At 43.8% G+C, this 23,064-nt stretch overlaps 1 protein-coding gene across 2 annotated transcripts in view; it reads left to right on the top strand.

Annotated features, from left to right (window-relative positions):
* The window catches only part of LOC138641634 (unconventional myosin-Ig-like), a 259,855-nt gene that overhangs the window by 106,139 nt on the left and 130,652 nt on the right, over window positions 1-23,064 (top strand). For both annotated transcript variants that reach the window (XM_069729172.1, XM_069729173.1), the window contains exon 15: window positions 17,116-17,282. In XM_069729172.1, coding sequence (XP_069585273.1) covers window positions 17,116-17,282 — 167 coding nt within the window. The remainder of the gene's footprint in view (window positions 1-17,115; window positions 17,283-23,064) is intronic.

The raw sequence follows: 23,064 nt of genomic DNA, 5'->3' as shown, positions 1-23,064 counted from the left end.
GCATAAAGGACTGAAACACTGATGGAGCATTGGCAAGTCCGAATGGCATTACTAGATACTCAAAATGGCCCTCGGGCGTATTAAATGCAGTTTTCCATTCATCGCCCTGTTTAATACGCACAAGATTATACGCACCATGAAGATCTATCTTGGTGAACCAACTAGCCCCCTTAATCCGAGCAAATCCGAGCAAACAAATCAGATAACAACGGCAAGGGGTACTGAAATTTAACTGTGATCTTATTTAGAAGGCGGTAATCTATACAAGGTCTCAGCGAACCATCCTTCTTGGCCACAAAAAAGAACCCTGCATTAATTAATGCATTAACCTAACGATCCCTGTGTGGCCTATTTATAAAAAAAAACAAAAAAAACAATCAGGTTCCTCGCATCATGTTCTCATTCACTTTATGCAGTTAATAGCCCTCTGTGTCTGTACTGCTACATACTTAGGCTGATAACCGGTTCATGCAGCTTTACATGAACACCCGAGCCTTACACTATGGCCGGTCCGAATAACTAAAGCAATTGTTACCATCCACCTCTCGTGTCTCCCCTTTTCCTCATAGTTTGTAAGCTTGCGAGCAGGGCCCTCATTCCTCCTGGTATCTGTTTTGAACTGTATTTCTGTTATGCTGTAATGTCTATTGTCTGTACAAGTCCCCTCTATAATTTGTAAAGCGCTGCGGAATATGTTGTCGCTATATAAATAAAAATTATTATTATTATTATTATAACCCTGCTCCTAATGGCGACGATGACGGGCGAATATGCCCCTTCTCCAAAGACTCCTTCACATAACTCCGCACAGCGGCGTGCTCAGGCACAGATAAATTAAACAGTCGACCCTTTGGGAATTTACTACCAGGAATCAAATCGATAGCACAATCACAATCCCTATGCGGAGGTAGGGCATCGGACTTGGGCTCATGAAATACATCCCGGTAATCAGACAAGAACTCTGGAACTTCAGAAGGGGTGGATGACGAAATAGACAGAAATGGGACATCACCATGTACCCCCTGACAACCCCAGCTGGACACAGACATGGATTTCCAATCTAATACTGGATTATGGACTTGTAGCCATGGCAACCCCAACACGACCACATCATGCAAATTATGCAACACCAAATAGCGAATATCCTCCTGATGTGCAGGAGCCATGCACATGGTCAGCTGGGTCCAATATTGAGGCTTATTCTTGGCCAAAGGCGTAGCATCAATTCCTCTCAATGGAATAGGACACTGCAAGGGCTCCAAGAAAAACCCACAACGCCTAGCATACTCCAAGTCCATCAAATTCAGAGCAGCGCCTGAATCCACAAACGCCATGACAGAATAAGATGACAAAGAGCAGATCAAGGTAACGGACAAAAGAAATTTTGACTGTACCGTACCAATGGTGGCAGACCTAGCGAACCGCTTAGTGCGCTTAGGACAATCAGAGATAGCATGAGTGGAATCACCACAGTAGAAACACAGACCATTCAGACGTCTGTGTTCTTGCCATTCAACTCTGGTCAAAGTCCTATCGCACTGCATAGGCTCAGGTTTATGCTCAGATAATACCGCCAAATGGTGCACAGGTTTACGCTCACGCAAGCGTCGACCGATCTGAATGGCCAAAGACATAGACTCATTCAGACCAGCAGGCATAGGAAATCCCACCATGACATCTTTAAGGGCTTCAGAGAGACCCTTTCTGAAAATACCTGCGAGCGCAGCTTCATTCCATTGAGTGAGCACGGACCACTTTCTAAATTTCTGACAATATACCTCTATCTCATCCTGACCCTGACACAGAGCCAGCAAATTTTTCTCTGCCTGATCCACTGAATTAGGTTCATCGTACAGCAATCCGAGCGCCAGGAAAAACGCATCAATATTACATAATGCAGGATCTCCTGGCGCAAGAGAAAATACCCAGTCCTGATGGTCGCCACGTAAAAAAGAAATAATGATCCTAACTTGTTGAACTGGGTCACCAGAGGAGGGAGGTTTCAAAGCCAGAAATAGTTTACAATTATTTTTGAAACTCAGAAATTTAGTTCCATCTCCAAAAAAACAAATCAGGAATAGGAATTCTTGGTTCTAACATAGAATTCTGAACCACAAAGTCTTGAATACTTTGTACTCTTGCCGTGAGCTGATCCACACATGAAGACAGACCTTTAATGTCCATCGCTACACCTGTGTCCTGAACCACCCAAATGTCTAGGGGAAAAAAAAGGCAAAACACAGTGCAGAGAAAAAAAAATGGTCTCAGAACTTCTTTTTTCCCTCTATTGAGAATCATTAGTACTTTTGGCCTCCAGTACTGTCATGATCTGGTAATTCAGTACCACAATGGACATAGAAGTCAGAGCACATACAGTGACCTGACAATAACCCAAAAACATAGAATGAGCTCTGAGACGTGGGAACTCTGCTGACCGCAATCCCTAATCCTCTCCAACACACACTAGAGGCAGCCGTGGATTGCGCCTAACGCTCCCTATGCAACTCGGCACAGCCTGAGAAACTAGCTAGCCTGAAGATAGAAAATAAGCCTACCTTGCCTCAGAGAAATACCCCAAAGGAAAAGGCAGCCCCCCACATATGACTGTGAGTAAGGTGAAAAGACAAACGTAGAGATGAAATAGATTTAGCAAAGTGAGGCCCGACTTTCTGAACAGAGCGAGGATAGGAAAGGTAACTTTGCGGTCAACACAAAACCCTACAAACAACCACACAAAGGGGGCAAAAAGACCCTCCGTACCGAACTAACGGCACGGAGGTACACCCTCTGCGTCCCAGAGCTTCCAGCAAGCAAGAAAAAACAAAATAAGCAAGCTGGACAGAAAAAACAGCAAACAAATAGCAAAAGCGGAACTTAGCTATGCAGAGCAGCAGGCCACAGGAACGATCCAGGAGGAAACAGGTCCAATACTAGAACATTGACTGGAGGCCAGGATCAAAGAACTAGGTGGAGTTAAATAGAGCAGCACCTAACGACTTCACCACACCACCTGAGGAAGGAAACTCAGAAGCCACAGTACCACTCTCCTCCACCAACGGAAGCTCACAGAGAGAATCAGCCGAAGTACCACTTGTGACCACAGGAGGGAGCTCTGCCACAGAATTCACAACAGCAGGCACTGTACTAGTACTGGTGATGATATATCGGACCAGTAAGGCTGGCATTGTACTAGTACTGGTGATGACTTACTGGACCAGTAAGGCAGGCATTGTACTAGTACTGGTGATGACATATCGGACCAGTAAGGCAGGCATTGTACTAGTACTGGTGATGATGACATATCGGACCAGCAAGGCAGGCATTGTACTAGTACTGGTGATGACATATCGGACCAGTAAGGCAGGCATTGTACTAGTACTGGTGATGACATATCGGACCAGTAAGGCAGGCATTGTACTAGTACTGGTGATGATGACATATCGGACCAGCAAGGCTGGCATTGTACTAGTACTGGTGATGAGATATCGGACCAGCAAGGCTGGCATTGTACTAGTACTGGTGATGACATATCGGACCAGTAAGGCTGGCATTGTACTAGTACTGGTGATGATGACATATCGGACCAGCAAGGCTGGCATTGTACTAGTACTGGTGATAATATATCGGACCAGTAAGGCTGGCATTGTACTGGTGATGATGACATATCGGACCAGTAAGGCAGGCATTGTACTAGTACTGGTGATGACATATCGGACCAGTAAGGCTGGCATTGTACTAGTACTGGTGATGACATATCGGACCAGTAAGGCTGGCATTGTACTAGTACTGGTGATGACATATCGGACCAGTAAGGCTGGCATTGTACTAGTACTGGTGATGATGACATATCGGACCAGTAGGGCAGGCATTGTACTAGTACTGGTGATGATGACATATCGGACCAGTAAGGCTGGCATTGTACTAGTACTGGTGATGACATATCGGACCAGTAAGGCTGGCATTGTACTAGTACTGGTGATGATATATCGGACCAGTAAGGCTGGCATTGTACTGGTGATGATGACATATCGGACCAGTAAGGCAGGCATTGTACTAGTACTGGTGATGACATACTGGACCAGTAATAATATAATGTATTCTCCACCATTAGCACGACTAAATAATTTTCTGTCTATGAGAATCCTGAGAGTTAAAAGCACTGGTTTGACCGGCTGCCCATCGCTCGCTGATGCCCCCCTCGTCCAGAGCTGGATTGGGGTCTCTTAGGCAAACAGACTGGTCCACACAGATGAGAAGTCCGATATTACAATCATTAATAAAACTCTATTACTATTCAGTTTGTAGCCGGGGCTGTGACAACCGCACATCCATTGTCAAGATTAGGAGAATAAGGAGAATAATTCTAAGACCAAAGGTGAACCGAGGAAACGCTGCCAAGTAATGGGGGCATTAAACAAATTTAGGAGATGTTACCATTTAACCCTTTCACCTCCAGTGGGTCAGCTCGGGAGGGGGTCTCCCAATACAGGCACCCAATATATAGCAGAAATACATACATCTCCCCAGTAAGAAAACCTCTTTGCTCATGGCCCTCCTCCCCCGCTCTGTATATTTATATGAATCCCTATTGTCTGTAGTGTTCACACTGCGCTATTCTGCGCCGCCGCTTTCATCATCCGGGCGGCCCGCAGAGTATTCACAACAGACCTGTCCTCCCAAATGTAGTGTTTCTCCTCCATTGTGTCCCCTTTGTATTAATCTTAATAGCATCTTATATGGATTCTGAGGTTATTGTGCCGTCACTAAACGATTATTCCCAACTCTTTAAATTCAACGTTTTTTCACACAGTTTAAAGGTAAATCACATAGAAATCAGAGCAGATAGAAAGGGGATAAGGTTCATATAATGACTGGTTATACACAGGTCTATAAGATGTAAATGCATAGCGGCAGTATTATAGTAGTTATATTCTTGTACATAGGGGCAGTATTATAGTAGTTATATTCTTGTATATAGGAGCAGAATTATAGTAGCTATATTCTTGTACATAGGAGCAGTATTATAGTAGTTATATTCTGTACATAGGGGCAGTATTATAGCAGTTATATTCTTGTACATAGGGGCAGTATTATAGCAGTTATATTCTTGTACATAGGAGCAGTATTATAGTAGTTATATTCTGTACATAGGAGCAGTATTATAGTAGTTATATTCTGTACATAGAAGCAGTATTATAGTAGTTATATTCTGTACATAGGAGCAGTATTATAGTAGTTATATTCTGTACATAGGGGCAGTATTATAGTAGTTATATTCTTGTACATAGAGGCAGTATTATAGTAGTTATATTCTTGTACATAGGAGCAGTATTATAGTAGTTATATTCTGTACATAGGGGCAGTATTATAGCAGTTATATTCTTGTACATAGGGGCAGTATTATAGCAGTTATATTCTTGTACATAGGAGCAGTATTATAGTAGTTATATTCTGTACATAGGAGCAGTATTATAGTAGTTATATTCTGTACATAGGGGCAGTATTATAGTAGTTATATTCTTGTACATAGAGGCAGTATTATAGTAGTTATATTCTTGTACATAGGAGCAGTATTATAGTAGTTATATTCTGTACATAGGGGCAGTATTATAGCAGTTATATTCTTGTACATAGGGGCAGTATTATAGCAGTTATATTCTTGTACATAGGAGCAGTATTATAGTAGTTATATTCTGTACATAGGGGCAGTATTATAGCAGTTATATTCTTGTACATAGGGGCAGTATTATAGTAGTTATATCTTGTACATAGGAGCAGTATTATAGTAGTTATATTCTTGTACATAGGGGCAGTATTATAGTAGTTGTATTCTTGTACATAGGGGCAGTATTATAGTAGTTATATTCTGTACATAGGGGCAGTATTATAGTAGTTATATTCTTGTACATAGGAGCAGTATTATAGTAGTTATATTCTGTACATAGGGGCAGTATTATAGTAGTTATATTCTGTACATAGGGGCAGTATTATAGTAGTTATATTCTTGTACATAGGAGCAGTATTATAGTAGTTATATTCTGTACATAGGGGCAGTATTATAGTAGTTATATTCTGTACATAGGGGCAGTATTATAGCAGTTATATTCTTGTACATAGGAGCAGTATTATAGTAGTTATATTCTGTACATAGGGGCAGTATTATAGTAGTTATATTCTTGTACATAGGAGCAGTATTATAGTAGTTATATTCTTGTACATAGGGGCAGTATTATAGTAGTTGTATTCTTGTACATAGGGGCAGTATTATAGTAGTCATATTCTTGTACATAGGGGCAGTATTATAGTAGTTATATTCTTGTACATAAAGGCAGTATTATAGTAGTTATATTCTTGTACATAGAAGCAGTGTTATAGTAGTTATATTCTTGTACATAGGAGCAGTATTATAGTAGTTATATTCTTGTACATAGAAGCAGTATTATAGTAATTGTATTCTTGTACATAGGGAGCAGTATTATAATAGTTATATTCTTGTACATAGGAGCAGTATTATAGTAGTTATATTCTTGTACATAGGGGCAGTATTATAGCAGTTATATTCTTGTACATAAGGGCAGTATTATAGTAGTTATATTCTTGTACATAGAAGCAGTATTATAGTAGTTATATTCTTGTACATAGGGAGCAGTATTATAGTAGTTATATTCTTGTACATAGAAGCAGTATTATAGTAGTTATATTCTTGTACATAGGGAGCAGTATTATAGTAGTTATATTCTTGTACATAGAAGCAGTATTATAGTAGTTATATTCTTGTACATAAGGGCAGTATTATAATAGTTATATTCTTGTACATAGGAGCAGTATTATAGTAGTTATATTCTTGTACATAGTGGCAGTATTATAGTAGTTATATTCTTGTACATAGGGGCAGTATTATAGCAGTTATATTCTTGTACATAAGGGCAGTATTATAGTAGTTATATTCTTGTACATAGGGGCAGTATTATAGTAGTTATATTCTTGTACATAGGGAGCAGTATTATAGTAGTTATATTCTTGTACAAAGGGGCAGTATTATAGTAGTTATATTCTTGTACATAGGGGCAGTATTATAGTAGTTATATTCTTGTACATAGGGAGCAGTATTATAGTAGTTATATTCTTGTACATAGGGGCAGTATTATAGCAGTTATATTCTTGTACATAAGGGCAGTATTATAGTAGTTATATTCTTGTACATAGGGGCAGTATTATAGTAGTTATATTCTTGTACATAGGGGCAGTATTATAGTAGTTATATTCTTGTACATAGGGAGCAGTATTATAGTAGTTATATTCTTGTACATAGGAGCAGTATTATAGTAGTTATATTCTTGTACATAGGGAGCAGTATTATAGTAGTTATATTCTTGTACAAAGGGGCAGTATTATAGTAGTTATATCTTGTACAAAGGGGCAGTATTATAGTAGTTATATTCTTGTACATAGGGGCAGTATTATAGCAGTTTTATTCTAGTACATAGGAGCAGTATTATAGTAGTTATATTCTTGTACATAGGAGCAGTATTATAGTATTTATATTCTTGTACAAAGGGGCAGTATTATAGTAGTTATATTCTTGTACATAGGGGCAGTATTATAGTAGTTATATTCTTGTACATAGGGGGCAGTATTTTAGTAGTTATATTCTTGTACATAGGGGGCAGTATTATAGTAGTTATATTCTTGTACATAGGGGCAGTATTATAGTAGTTATATTCTTGTACATAGGAGGCAGTATTATAGTAGTTATATTCTTGTACATAGGGGGCAGTGTTATAGTAGTTATATTTTTGTACATAGGGGGCAGTATTATAGTAGTTATATTCCTGTACATAGGGGGCAGTATTATAGTAGTTGTATTCTTGTACACAGAGAGCAGTATTATAGTAGTTATATTCTTGTACATAGGAGCAGTATTATAGTAGTTATATTCTTGTACATAGGAGCAGTATTATAGTAGTTATATTCTTGTATATAGGAGCAGTATAATAGTAGTTATATCCTTGTACATAGGGAGCAGTATTATAGTAGTTATATTCTTGTACATAGGAGCAGTATTTTAGTAGTTATATTCTATAGCAGTATAGCAATTATAATATTGTTTTTTGGGGGAGTATTATAGTACAAAAAAACGAAACAATCAGCTCACCCAAAGTAAAATTTCCTACAATACACGGAACCTTGTCGTATGGCAAATATGCTAGTAAGAGGAAGAAGGAATCCTTTAAAATGTAGAAGTTTATTCCAAATTCATTGAAATTCAATCTAGTATTAAAGTGGTTATACGCTTGTACATAGCAGCAGTATTATAGTGAATATAATTCCAAGTTTTTGTCATGTTAAAAAATCTTACCAGAATAATCATTTCAGAAATGTTTCCACCTTTATTGCCACCTATAATCTGTACAATTCCATTGAAAGGCAAACTGAAAATATATAATCATTTTGAGGGGAAAAATAAAAATAACAAATCTAAAATGTTTGCATAAGTGTGAACACCCTCTTATAATTGGGGATGTGTTGGGGTTGAGAATTAACCAATCGCAGTTACCCTCATGTTACATAGTAGTCATTGCTCAGCCTCCGTCATTTACAGAGATTGTTATTAATGCCATAGAAAGTGTCGCTGTTCTAAGACATTTTTCCTGACATTTTCTGGTTTATAAACAGCTGACAACACAGCAAAGGGATCTCATTGTGAAAATGTATCAGTCAGGAGAAGGTACAAAAACATTTCCCAGGCATCAGATCTACCATGGAGCACTTTGAAGATGTCAGGAAGATGTGACTGAAGTTTTACACAGCACAAAAATGATGGAATGACAAGAAGAAAATTGGTTCTGAAGTCTGCCAACAGCCCTGCAGCAGCGTTAAAGGAGCTACTGGAATTTCTATCCAGTTCTGGTTGTGTGCTGCATCTGACAAACATCTCCTGTATTCTTAACATACAGTACCTGGCCTGTGTGGTGACAAGAAGGAAACCTTTTCTTACAAAGAAAAGTATCCAAGCACGGCTGTATTTTGCCAGAACTGTGTTATGCCTGAGATCAATGAGGAACTTTTTGCCCATAATTCCAAAACGTCCAAATCCAACGCTGCACATTACCAGAAGATTACAATCCCCACAGTGAGGCATGGTGGGGGCAGCATTGTGCTTTGGCAGCTGGAACTGGAGCTTTAGTCCAGGTGGAGGGAATTACAGTTCCAAATATCAGTCAATTTTTCCATCAAAACCTTCAGAACTCTGCTAAAACGCTGAAGATGAAGAGGCATTTCTCCTTTCATCACAACTACTCTAAAAAAAAATGGCTGCTACAGAAGAAGATGGAGGTTCTGGAATGATCCAGCCTGGACCCAGACTTGAGTCCATGGGAAAATGTGTGGTGACATGCAGAGGGCGCTGTACACAGGAGATGCCCCGCAATCTGACACATGTGGAGCGACTGCAAGGAGGAGCGGGCAAAGATCGCCAATACTAGGCGTGCCGCACTGAGACTCCAACCCAAAAAGACTGAAGGTTGCAAGAAATGTACAGGATTGCAATAAAGTATTTGTGTAAGGGCGTGAAAATTTATGCAACTACAATATTTTAAATCTTTTATTTCACTTTTTCCACTTGAAAAGATTAGTTTGTTTCTCAATGGATTTGTACAGGTTTTGGGCAGCACTAAAATGTCTGAAACCTTGCATTTTAACAGGGGTGTGTAGACTTTTTATATCCACTGTATAGCAGTTATATTTGGGCCTCATTGAGAGTGACCTCCGGGTATCTACAAGTGCTTCACACAAAATTAGAATATCATCAAAAAGTGAATTTATATCAGTTCTTCAACACAAAAAGCGAATCTCCTATATTCTATAGAGTCATTACACACAGAGTGATCTATTTCATGTGTTTATTTCTGTTAATGTTGATGATTATGGCTTACAGCCAAGGAAAACCCAAAAGTCATTATCTCAGTAAATTACAATAATTAACAAAAACACCTGCAAAGGCTTCTAAGTGTTTATAAAGGTCCCTTAGGTTATGTTCCCACGGTCAGTAAACGCAGCGGGTTGGACGCAGTGTACATCTGCAGGGTCTAACCCGCAGCGTCCAGATGTTACAGCATAGTGGATATGATTTCAAGAAATCCCATCTGCACTATGCGCCAGAGATGCCTGCGGATCACCCACGGAGACGGACATGCGTTGCGCCTTTCCAGACTGCAGCATGTAAATTTTTCTTATGGAGACGTGAGTCTCCGCAAGATAAATTTCACTCATCCATTGTATTCAACTCGCTTATTCCGCATAGTTCAATGAACACATCCGAAATCACCTGCATTCAAAAGCCGACAGCACTTTGGATGCAGCGGACATGTGCTGTGTCCAAACACTGCCGATTACTGACTGTGGGGACGTAGCCTTAGTCTGTTTCAGTAGCTCCACAATCATGGGGAAGACTGCTGACCTTACAGATGTCCAGAAGGCGTCACTGACACACTCCACAAGGAGGGGGAAGACACAAAAGGTCATTGGTAAAGAAGCCGGCTGTTCACAGAGTGCTGTATCCAAGAATATTAATGGAAAGTGGAGTGGAAGGAAAAAGTGTGGAAGAAAAAGGTGCACAAGCAACCGGGATAACCACGGCCTGGAAAGGATTGTTAAGAAAAGGCCATTCAGTAATGTGGGGAGATTCACAAGTAGTGGACTGCTGCTGGAGTCATTGCTTCACCACATACAGACTGTATCCAGGACATGGGCTACAAGTGTCACATTCCTTGTGTCCGGCCGCTAATGACCCATAGACAACGCCAGAAGCGTCTTACCTGGGCCAAGGAGAAAAAGAACCGGACTGTTGTCAGTGGTCCAAGGTGTTGTGTTCAGATGAAAGTAAATTTTGCATTTCATTTGGAGATCAAGGTCCCAGAGTCTGGAGGAAGAGTGGAGGCCACAATCCAAGCTGCTGGAGGTCTAGTGTGAAGTCTCCACAATCAGTGATGGTTTGGGGGCCATGTCATCTGCTGGTGTAGGTCCACTGTGTGTTATCAAGACCAAAGTCAGCGCAGCCGTCTACCAGGACATTTTAGAGCCCTTCATGCTTCCCTCTGCCGACAAGCTTTATGGAGATGGAAATGTCATTCTCCAGCAGGACTTGGCCCCTGTCCACACTGCCAAAAGTACCAATACCTAGTGTAAAAACAACAGCATCACTGGGCTTGATTGGCAGCAAACTTGCCTGACCTTAACCCCATAGAGAATCTATGGAGTATTGTCAAGAGGAAGATGAGACACCAGACCCAACAATGCAGACGAGCTGAAGGCTGCGATCAAAGCAACCTGGGCTTCCATAACCCCTCAGCAGCACCACAGGCTGATCGCCTCCATGCCACGCCGCATTGATGCAGTAATTGATGCAAAAGGAGCCGCATCCAAGTATTGAGTGCATTTACTGATCATACATTTCAGTAGACCAACATTACGGATTTTAAAATCATTTTTCAAGCTGGTGTTACAAAGTATTCTAATTCACTGAGATAATGACTTTTGGGTTTTCATTGGCTGTAAGCCATAATCATCAACATTAACAGAAATAAACACGTGGAGTAGATCACTCTGTGTGTAATGACTCTATAGAATATAGGAGATTCACTTTTTGTATTGAAGAACTGAAATAAATTCACTTTGTGCTGATATTCTAATTCTGTGTTCTTCACAGACCCCATGAGGCTGATTCTCTCCCGTTTGCAGCATTTTGCCGGCTTCTGGCAGCGTCTTCGGTGACAATATCGTCTCGCGCTTCGTGTATTTATAGCCGCAGTCTCAGCTGCTGTTCGGAGATCGGCTCTTTTCTCTCATTATACTTGACATAAAGTTACGAGCCGCAGAAAGTCGGGCGCAGTCACTTAAAGGGACAGTACCTCTCCATGTGTATTCGGTCTGTTGTCCCCTGTTATCAGCTGAAGGGATGCTACCACTACAAGTTTTAATATTTCTATGTACTGAAAACGTTTTTTAGTTTCTATTGCTTGCTTTCATCAGTCATTTTTGGAATTAGGAGAGGCTGACGACGGGAGGAGTGAATACCACCGATTGCTCTCTGTTATCAGCCATTTCGGGCTCAGAAGCTAATTTTAGGATGACTGGACACAATTACAGGAGCCCCACCAGGGCCACGCACCGCTGGGCCACGCACCGTATCAGTGTCTACTACAGGGTCCGGCCCTCCACTTACCGGCTGGGCCGGGGATAGAATTCGACATGTTATTTCCATCTCCAGAGAATGAGAAAGATGTTAGAAACACCGAATAATGAAGATTTATCACTTACGTCACCATGGCGAGGAGCGAACAATTCACTTTATCTCATTACTAAAGGGGCGAGAGCTGGAGAATAAAATGCTCCAAATGCAATAGAATGACATGATCAGAAATGAGTACACCCCTTATTCACCAGCACCAGCTCATCTTTACTGCTGACCACCAGCCTGTCCATCCTGTGGGAGGTTGTCAGCCCCTTCACAGGTTGGTTATTCCTGAGGTTCTCGGGATGTGTCGGACTTTTCTTCTTTCCACCCCATGTCTCATCAAGGCACAGACATTTTTAGCACTTAAATCTGTGCTGCCAAAAGAACAAGGTTGACCCCAGAGTTGTCGGCCATTCTTGCCCCATTTTCCAGCCGCTGCCGCCAGTAGACACTTTACACCTGACGGAGTCTTAACAGGTTTTCAGCTTCCTGACACTTTCAGAGGTGACTTTCAGTGAATATTCGGCAGTTTATATACCGTATCTCGTCCTGCCCCGTGGCGCTGAGCGAGGTGACAGAACACACGCTGGAAACCTTGAAGTGCGATAACTTGGCAGAATTAGTCCATCTGCCGACTCGGCATTTAATAATTCAGGAGAATTTTATTCTCCCCTATGCGAAGACATTCATTATACCGTCACGCTCCTGCCATTCAGACTTCCCAAGGATCGGGATGAAAAGAGTAGGAACTTGTGTGTGTGCGTGTGACTGGAGGGCGTTCTGGTGTACCTGCCCGTAATCTCTGCTACAGTATATATAGAGGAGCTGATCTCATATCTCTAATTCAGGGCTCCAAGCATGTACTTCCAGGTGTCAACAATACAGCCAGAATCATCACTAATAATCACAGAGTGGTAAATGGTTAGATTCCGCCCGCAGCCACCACTAGGGGGAGCTCCCTGTATACAGAGATACATGATAAGATCCTGTCTGCAGCCACCACTAGGGGGAGCTCCCTGTGTACAGAGATACATGATAAGATCCTGTCTGCAGCCACCACTAGGGGGAGCTCCCTGTATACAGAGATACATGATAAGATCCTGTCTGCAGCCACCACTAGGGGGAGCTCCCTGTATACAGAGATACATGATAAGATCCTGTCTGCAGCCACCACTAGGGGGAGCTCCCTGTATACAGAGATACATCATAAGATCCTGTCTGCAGCCACCACTAGGGGGAGCTCCCTGTGTACAGAGATACAGGATAAGATCCTGTCTGCAGTCACCACTAGAGGGAGCTCCCTGTATACAGAGATACATGATAAGATCCTGTCTGCAGCCACCACTAGGGGGAGCTCCCTGTGTACAGAGATACATGATAAGATCCTGTCTGCAGCCACCACTAGGGGGAGCTCCCTGTATACAGAGATACATCATAAGATCCTGTCTGCAGCCACCACTAGGGGGAGCTCCCTGTGTACAGAGATACAGGATAAGATCCTGTCTGCAGTCACCACTAGGGGGAGCTCCCTGTATACAGAGATACATGATAAGATCCTGTCTGCAGCCACCACTAGGGGGAGCTCCCTGTATACAGAGATACAGGATAAGATCCTGTCTGCAGTCACCACTAGGGGGAGCTCCCTGTATACAGAGATACATGATAAGATCCTGTCTGCAGCCACCACTAGGGGGAGCTCCCTGTATACAGAGATACATGATAAGATCCTATCTGCAGTCACCACTAGGGGGAGCTCCCTGTATACAGAGATACATGATAAGATCCTGTCTGCAGCCACCACTAGGGGGAGCTCCCTGTATACAGAGATACATGATAAGATCCTGTCTGCAGCCACCACTAGGGGGAGCTCCCTGTATACAGAGATACATCATAAGATCCTGTCTGCAGCCACCACTAGGGGGAGCTCCCTGTGTACAGAGATACAGGATAAGATCCTGTCTGCAGTCACCACTAGGGGGAGCTCCCTGTATACAGAGATACATGATAAGATCCTGTCTGCAGCCACCACTAGGGGGAGCTCCCTGTATACAGAGATACAGGATAAGATCCTGTCTGCAGTCACCACTAGGGGGAGCTCCCTGTATACAGAGATACATGATAAGATCCTGTCTGCAGCCACCACTAGGGGGAGCTCCCTGTATACAGAGATACATGATAAGATCCTATCTGCAGTCACCACTAGGGGGAGCTCCCTGTGTACAGAGATACATGATAAGATCCTGTCTGCAGCCACCACTAGGGGGAGCTCCCTGTGTACAGAGATACATGATAAGATCCTGTCTGCAGTCACCACTAGGGGGAGCTCCCTGTATACAGAGATACATGATAAGATCCTGTCTGCAGCCACCACTAGGGGGAGCTCCCTGTACACAGAGATACATGATAAGATTCTGTCTGCAGTCACCACTAGGGGGAGCTCCCTGTATACAGAGATATATGATAAGATCATGTCTGCAGCCACCACTAGAGGGAGCTCCCTGTATATAGAGATACATGATAAGATCCTGTCTGCAGTCACCACTAGGGGGAGCTCCCTGTATACAGAGATACATGATAAGATCCTGTCTGCAGCCACCACTAGGAGGAGCTCCCTGTATACAGAGATACATGATAATATTCTGTCTGCAGTCACCACTAGGGGGAGCTCCCTGTATACAGAGATACATGATAAGATAATGTCTGCAGCCACCACTAGGGGGAGCTCCCTGTATACAGAGATACATGATAAGATTCTGTCTGCAGCCACCACTAGGAGGAGCTCCCTGTATTCAGAGATACATGATAATATTCTGTCTGCAGTCACCACTAGGGGGAGCTCCCTGTATTCAGAGATACATGATAATATTCTGTCTGCAGTCACCACTAGGGGGAACTCCCTGTATACAGAGATACACGATAAGATTCTGTCTGCAGCCACCACTAGGGGGAGCTCCCTGTATACAGAGATACATGATAAGATCCTGTCTGCAGTCATCACTAGGGGGAGCTCCCTGTATACAGAGATACATGATAAGATCCTGTCTGCAGCCACCACTAGGGGGAGCTCCCTGTATACAGAGATAAATGATAAGATCCTGTCTGCAGTCACCACTAGGGGGAGCTCCCTGTATACAGAGATACATGATAAGATCCTGTCTGCAGTCACCACTAGGGGGAGCTCCCTGTATACAGAGATACATGATAAGATCCTGTCTGCAGTCACCACTAGGGGGAGCTCCCTGTATACAGAGATACATGATAAGATCCTGTCTGCATCCACCACTAGGGGGAGCTCCCTGTATACAGAGATACATGATAAGATCCTGTCTGCAGTCACCACTAGGGGGAGCTCCCTGTATACAGAGATACATGATAAGATCCTGTCTGCAGCCACCACTAGGGGGAACTCCCTGTATACAGAGATACATGATAAAATCCTGTCTGCAGTCACCACTAGGTGGAGCTCCCTGTATACAGAGATACATGATAAGATTCTGTCTGCAGCCACCACTAGGGGGAGCTCCCTGTATACAGAGATACATGATAAGATTCTGTCTGCAGCCACCACTAGGGGGAGCTCCCTGTATACAGAGATACATGATAAGATCCTGTCTGCAGCCACCACTAGGGGGAGCTCCCTGTATGCAGAGATACATGATATAATCCTGTCTGCAGTCACCACTAGGGGGAGCTCCCTGTATACAGAGATAAATGATAAGATCCTGTCTGCAGCCACCACTAGGTGGAGCTTCCTGTATACAGAGATACATGATAAGATCCTGTCTGCAGCCACCACTAGGTGGAGCTTCCTGTATACAGAGATACATGATAAGATCCTGTCTGCAGCCACCACTAGGGGGAGCTCCCTGTATACAGAGATACATGATAAGATTCTGTCTGCAGCCACCACTAGGGGGAGCTCCCTGTATACAGAGATACATGATAAGATCCTGTCTGCAGTCACCACTAGGGGGAGCTCCCTGTATACAGAGATACATGATAAGATCCTGTCTGCAGCCACCACTAGGGAGAGCTCCCTGTATATAGAGATACTTGATAAGATAATGTCTGCAGCCACCACTAGGGGGAGCTTCCTGTATACAGAGATACATGATAAGATCCTGTCTGCAGCCACCACTAGGGGGAGCTCCCTGTATAAAGAGATACATGATAAGATTCTGTCTGCAGCCACCACTAGGGGGAGCTCCCTGTATACAGAGATACATGATAAGATCCTGTCTGCAGTCACCACTAGGGGGAGCTCCCTGTATACAGAGATACATGATAAGATCCTGTCTGCAGCCACCACTAGGGGGAGCTCCCTGTATACAGAGATACATGATAAGATCCTGTCTGCAGCCACCAGTAGGGGGAGCTCCCTGTATACATAGATACATGATACGATCCTGTCTGCAGCCACCACTAGGGGGAGCTCCCTGTATACAGAGATACATGATAAGATCCTGTCTGCAGTCACCACTAAGGGGAGCTCCCTGTATACAGAGATACATGATAAGATCCTATCTGCAGCCACCACTAGGGGGAGCTCCCTGTATACAGAGATACATGATAAGATCCTGTCTGTATCCACCACTAGGGGGAGCTCCCTGTATACAGAGATACATGATAAGATCCTGTCTGTATCCACCACTAGGGGGAGCTCCTTTCATAAAATAGAAGAGCGGGTTTAGTAATTTATCTGTGAATCATCACAAAAGAAATAGATCCTAGTAGTGATTGCTTCAAAGTGTTCTGCTGGCCCATTATTGTATCTGAGTCGGACCGATGGAGGATTCCCTTACTGGTCCACCAGAGACGTTCTCTTTGCCGTTATCTGTGTGATTTCAGGGGACATTGACTTCTGGACTTTTATATTTCAGGAGCCATATTACGTCCGCTGTGTGAAGCCTAATGATCAGAAGTCTCCTGTCCTGTTCGATGACCGCCGATGTCTCCACCAGGTGGAATATTTGGGTCTCCTGGAGAATGTACGTGTCCGAAGGGCTGGATTTGCCTATCGCCAACCTTATGAAAGATTTCTGCTCAGGTACCTGTATTATGAGTTCCTGGTATTGGGGGTGTAAGCAGCTGGCATTGCTATTATGGCCTCCACAGAGGCGTAGCTAGATGTCCAGCTCGGTGGGGGCGAAACATCTGAGTGGCCCCTAACCAGGGAACCCTTATTACAACTATGGTGGCGCACCCTAATAGTGGAGGAGAGACTCAGCAGATGACCATGATGTTACTGAAAATCTCTCTACAAAGTCCAACGTTGACCATATGGTCAGTAGTAGATACCAGTGCTGCAGAAAATATAAGAGATCACATTACAGATATAGATGGTGACTTACCGCTGACGTTCTTTCTGATGGAATCATCACTTTCCCCGTCTTTTCCATCTGGCCCAGACCGACAGGACAACTTCCCCAGCCACAACTCGGCTGCAGAGAATACAACAAAGACACATCTGACTTCTCATATTTCAATAGAAAAATATTTAGAATTGAGAGTCCTCAGTGGTTGATACCTTTTAATGGCTAACTGAAAAGATGGTAAAAAATTACAGCTTTTGAGACTACACAGGTCCCGTCATCAGGCAGAGAATAATAGAAATTCTGAAAAAAACACGTATTTATACACAACACAGCACAGAAAAATGCCTTAGATAAGACAGGTAACGTGAAGCAGAGTTACCATTATGAGAGTGATAAACAGTTATGTCCATAAATATTAGAACAGTTCTTAGATAAGGAGTCTGAATGTTTTATTGTCCTCTGATTGGGGTCTGGTTCTGTGTTGTGATGACCCCACATGGTCTGAGGAGCAAATTAATTCATTGATGTAAAAAGACATAAATCCATGCGACACATTCATTCCTGCACTGAGAGTGTCAAAGGTCATCATCAGCTTATATTCCCAGATTCTACTGTCTCTCTGAGATTTGAAGATGTCCATAATGTTATGATTTGGGAGACAGAAATGTTTGGCCACAGGTAGATCCATTCTTTTTTCTCCTATTGTGTGGCGATGAGAGTTCATCCTTGTTCTCAGTTTCTGCCCTGTCTCCCCCACATACAGACCCCCAGTTGGACATTTAGTACATATAATTAGGTACACCACATTAGATGTGATGCAGCTGAAAGTACCTGGTATCTTATAGTCCTGATGTGAGTTGTGATCTTTATCTTGTCCGTGGTCATTATAAATGGATGGGTTTTACATTTTTTCTGGTTGCAGGGAAAGGTTCCTGCAGCTGTTGGAGAGGACAGGGGGCTTATGACAATGATGCTTCTTAGATTTGGGGGCTGCCTAAAACACAGTAGTGGGGGGTCAGGAAAAATGGATTGTAATCGGCATCTTTTTGCAGTAAAGGTTGTAATTTCCGTGCAGCCCCCCTTAGCACCTCCAGATTTGGATTGTAGGTGACTACTAGAGGCTCCCGGTTATTTTCTTTTTTAGTTTTGTAATGTAGCAGGTGATTCCTTGATATTCTGGTGGCTCTTGTGATCTGGTTTTCAATTGTTCTTGGATGGTCGCCCTGATTCAAAAAGGTCTGAGGCCACCAAGGTCTTTGTCTCTATCCATGGGGTTGGAACATATGCGATTGTATCTGATGGCTTGGCTGTAGACAATAGAGTTTTTTATGTGTTTTGGATGGAAACTGTCCCATGTTGGACGGTCGATTGGCTTCTGGTACAGGGATGTCTCTACTTTATTGTTCTGCAGCTTAATGATGTCCCATTAGGTCATTTCAGTGCAGGAGTAGTTGAGTGTCAAGTTTATGATGGGATGAAATTGATTAAACTGTTCATGGAACGTCTTTAGCTGCGGCTCAGAATCCGTCCAGATGATTAAAATGTCATCAATGTAGCGGTAGTACACCAGAGGCCTGATGGGACATGAGGACAGAAAGTCGCTTTCAAGCTTGGCCATGATAAGATTTGCATACTGTGGGCCCATTTTACTTCCCATCGCTGTGCCAGTCTCCTGTAGACAAAGTAATTGTGGGTGAGGATGAATTTTATAAGTTTCACCACAGAATCCGCATCAGTCCCTGCATTTTCCAGGAAGAATTTGCAGACATTTAATCCATCCTGGTGTGGGATATTGGAGTACAGAGATTCCACATCCATGGTGGCCACGATGGTTCCTTCTGGTAGAGGACCTATTGCTGATAGTTTATTCAATAGGTCAGTTGTGTCCTGAATGAAGCTGGGTGTCTCCTTTACCAGGGGTTTAAGAATACCCTCTACCCATCCAGATATCTGCTCAGTAAGGTGCCCACACATGAAATAATTGGTCTTCCTAGGTTTCCAGATTTGTGGATTTTGGGAAGCATGTGGAATGTCCTTCTTCTTGGACTTTCTGGTATCAGGTCACTGGTTCTTATGGATTCTTCAGGCAGACAAGATACCAACTTGTTTAGTTCCTTGTAATAGTCCTGTGTAGGATCCGACTCTGATTTTATGTAGTAGCGTGTGTCCATAAGTTGTGTGTTTGCTTCCTTCATATAGTCTGATGTGTTCATCATGACTACTGCACCTCCCTTGTCAGCAGGTTTGATGATGATTTCTTTGTTGGTTTTCAGAGACTGTATGGCCTTTCTCTCCGGGCACTGATGATGGACGCTTGTCTCCTGTTAGTATCTATGATGGTGGATTTTATCACATGTCTGAAGGAGTCTATATAGTTATCCAAATACACTCCTTATCTGTGAACTTTTCCAGTATTTATGGACATAACTGTTTATCACTCTCCTATCATGGTAGTTCTGCTTCACGTCACCTGTCTTATCTATGGCATTTTTCTGTGCTATGTTGTGAATAAATATGTGATTCTTCAGAATTTCTTTTAGTCTTTGCCTGATGAAGAGACCTGTGTAGTCTCGAAGGCTGCAATTTGTCACCATCTTTTCAGTTAGCCATTACAAGGTATCAACCACTGAGGACTCTCAATTCTAAATATTTTTCTATCCACTGGCTAACACGGTACAAAGATATATCTTTCCTGTATTCTCATATTTCAGGCACCATCACCATCTATGCCCAACCTGCACAAACCCCTCATCCTGCTGAGACCCCAGTGCTGAGCCGCCGCTGCCATATGTGTCCGTATTACTACACCGACTTTTTGCCACAATAACTATGCTCCACATGCTGCCTCATAGTAATTCCCACACCCTCTACAAATACTGTAGCCTCTAGAACAGGGGTGGAGAACGTCAGGCCCCAGGGCCATTAACGGCCCTCAATGACCTTTTATCAGGCCCGCGAGCAGATTCTCAGGGACCGAATTCTTGAGCAGGGAGCTGTATTTTGGTTGCCACCAGCTCATTAATTTCTTCTTGCTCTGTTAGCACACACACACCTCACTACTGAACACTGAAGGGCATGCAATGCAAGATTACGTCCGGACACCAGTGCCAGAATCAGGCTGTACTGCGTGGGCAGAGTTTGTACGGCCCCCGAAGGATGGTATAAATATTCAAACGGCCCTTGGTAGAAAAAAAGATTCCCCACCCCTGCTCTAGGTGGTCAAATAGCCCCCTAGAAAATATTAATGCTCTGCGCAAATGCCCTAGAAAACAGTGTCCCCAATAATGCTTCTGGAGCGCCCCGCTAGGGCCTAGGGGTTACTTGGTACCAGGTTCGGTGTTCGTTAAAGGGGTGGTCACGGCGGCAGCGACCTGGTCCGTGGCCCTGGGTGACCAAATTAAAGAGGACTTTAAATGGGTTGTTGAATAAAGTTTGTTAATGACACCACCTGTGGTATTAGGTCAGGGTTAACCGACGCTGCTTTAAAAGGGTCTCCTGGGGTGATGTTATGGCAGCAGGGATGGTATGGCTTCCCACAGGTGAAGCTGGGTCCCCAGGGCTCCCGATGTAGTAGGGACAGATGGTAGATGGTGTAGAAAGAACTAGAGGACACAGGGTTGCAGTCTCTTTACCTCTTTACTGTGTGATTCAGGCAGCCACAGTCCAGGGCACCGGATCACAGTTACTGGTGCGGTCCGGCCAGCTTGGAAGCGAATCAGGAATCCCCCTAACCAGAAGGAGTTGGAAGCCTTCCCTACTGCGCCATGTTGTAGTCCCTTTCTGCCTTAGGCCTCACACAAGGTCCTCACATTCTCTCTGTCCCCTTGTTGGTAGGACACTACCCACATGGCAGGTAACTCGAACCTTTTTAAAGGCTTTATCTGTCACTGTGTCTTCAGGTGTTACTGGTGGACAGGTGATCTGCAATCTCCTGGCCGCCGGTTTCTGCCGTTAGGCATAGAGTTAGCCCCACAGCCTCGGTCTTCCAGCTACCGGTATTCTGCACTTCATGGTGGAGGAAGCTCAGTCGCAGCTTCTCTCTCCAGCTCTTCACTCTCCTGTGCTTCTGTTCCCTGTCAGTCTCCTACAGACTGCTCTGTTTCTCTCTCCTTCCAGGAGCTGCACTCGTCTCTATGGCCCCAGTTCTCCTCTCTCAGACTCTCTCTGTCTGCTTCCTCTCTCTTCACTCTCCTCTCACTGACTACGTCTAACTCCTCCTCCAGCCAGAATATATATCTAGGGAAGCTCCCCTGAAACCGGGTTCAGAGCTCCCCCTTCTGGCCTGGAGTCAGAACAGTGTTGCTTGTGCTGGTTACCTGTTAAAGGGATATTTCCTCGCTTCCAAGCATGGCATCATCTTCCCGTAAGGAAGGCAATACCACTGTAATAACCGGTTACCTGGGGTGTTACACTTCTTAAAGACCCCACTTAACATTTATTAATGTCCCGAGTCCCTCATACACAGTATGGTGGGCCCGCAGTATGATGGAGCCTCAACTTCCCTATTCACAGTATGGTGTCCCCACAGTAGTCCTCTTACTGTATAATGACCCTCATACTGTATAATGGCCCCCACATTAGGTCTTACGCTGTATAATACCCCCACAGTAGTCCCCCACACCATATGATGGCTCCTACAGTAGGGCCTAAATGTAATAAATGCACCCACATTAGCTCCATGCTATTTAATGTCTCCCACACCTTATGGAGGTCCCCAACAGTAGCCCCCACACTATATGAAGACCACCCACAGTAACTCCCACACTGTATGAGGCCCCCACAGTAGCCCCTAAACTGTATAAGGGCCACTCACAGTTGTCCCTATACTGTAATGTATGAGGAGCCCCCATAGTTTGAGGCCCCCACAGTCACATGATGCCCCCACACTTTATGATGTCCCCACACATTTGAATTAAAATAAAAAACATTATATCGTCACCTAATGAAGGATCCTAACAAGTCCTTCTGAAAAGCACCGCAGCGCGCACCGGCGCGGGGTGACGGCGGTGACGTGTCGGGACGCTGGTGTCTTGTGCGTGTGTCGGCGCTTTTGTCGTTCTGTGCACCGCAGGTTTAATGTGCCCTGCGGTCTACAGAAAGGACAGCGGTAGTGTGGGGAGATTGTGAGCGTGGCCCGGGGCGTCCGCACCCTCCTTCCCCCCTGGAGCTACGCGGCTTCCATTATATCACCCCCACTACAGTAGTACAGTACATTACTATTAGCTGCATTAAAGGGTTTTCTCAAAAACTGAAGGTTTCCACAGCGAGCTGCAGACCGGGGGCATCTTGACTGCAGCAGGGGTGCTGAACTGCGGCTCCATTCCTTGTCACTGAGACCGTGGAGATAGCGGAGCGATGTACTCTGCTTCCTCCGTCAGTCCCGTAAGCAGTGAATGGAGGGGAGGCCAAGCTTGTGCACCTTGGCTCCATTCATGACGAGGCTCCAGCCCTAATCTCAGGAGACTCCTTATAGTTCAGCCTTTCCAGAATCATGATATCACACGATAACATCTA

Source organism: Ranitomeya imitator, chromosome 6 (genome assembly GCF_032444005.1).
Source record: "Ranitomeya imitator isolate aRanImi1 chromosome 6, aRanImi1.pri, whole genome shotgun sequence".
Taxonomy (NCBI): domain Eukaryota; kingdom Metazoa; phylum Chordata; class Amphibia; order Anura; family Dendrobatidae; genus Ranitomeya; species Ranitomeya imitator.
The sequence above is the reverse complement of the archived record's forward strand: the minus strand, read 5'-3'. Positions and strand labels throughout refer to the sequence as shown.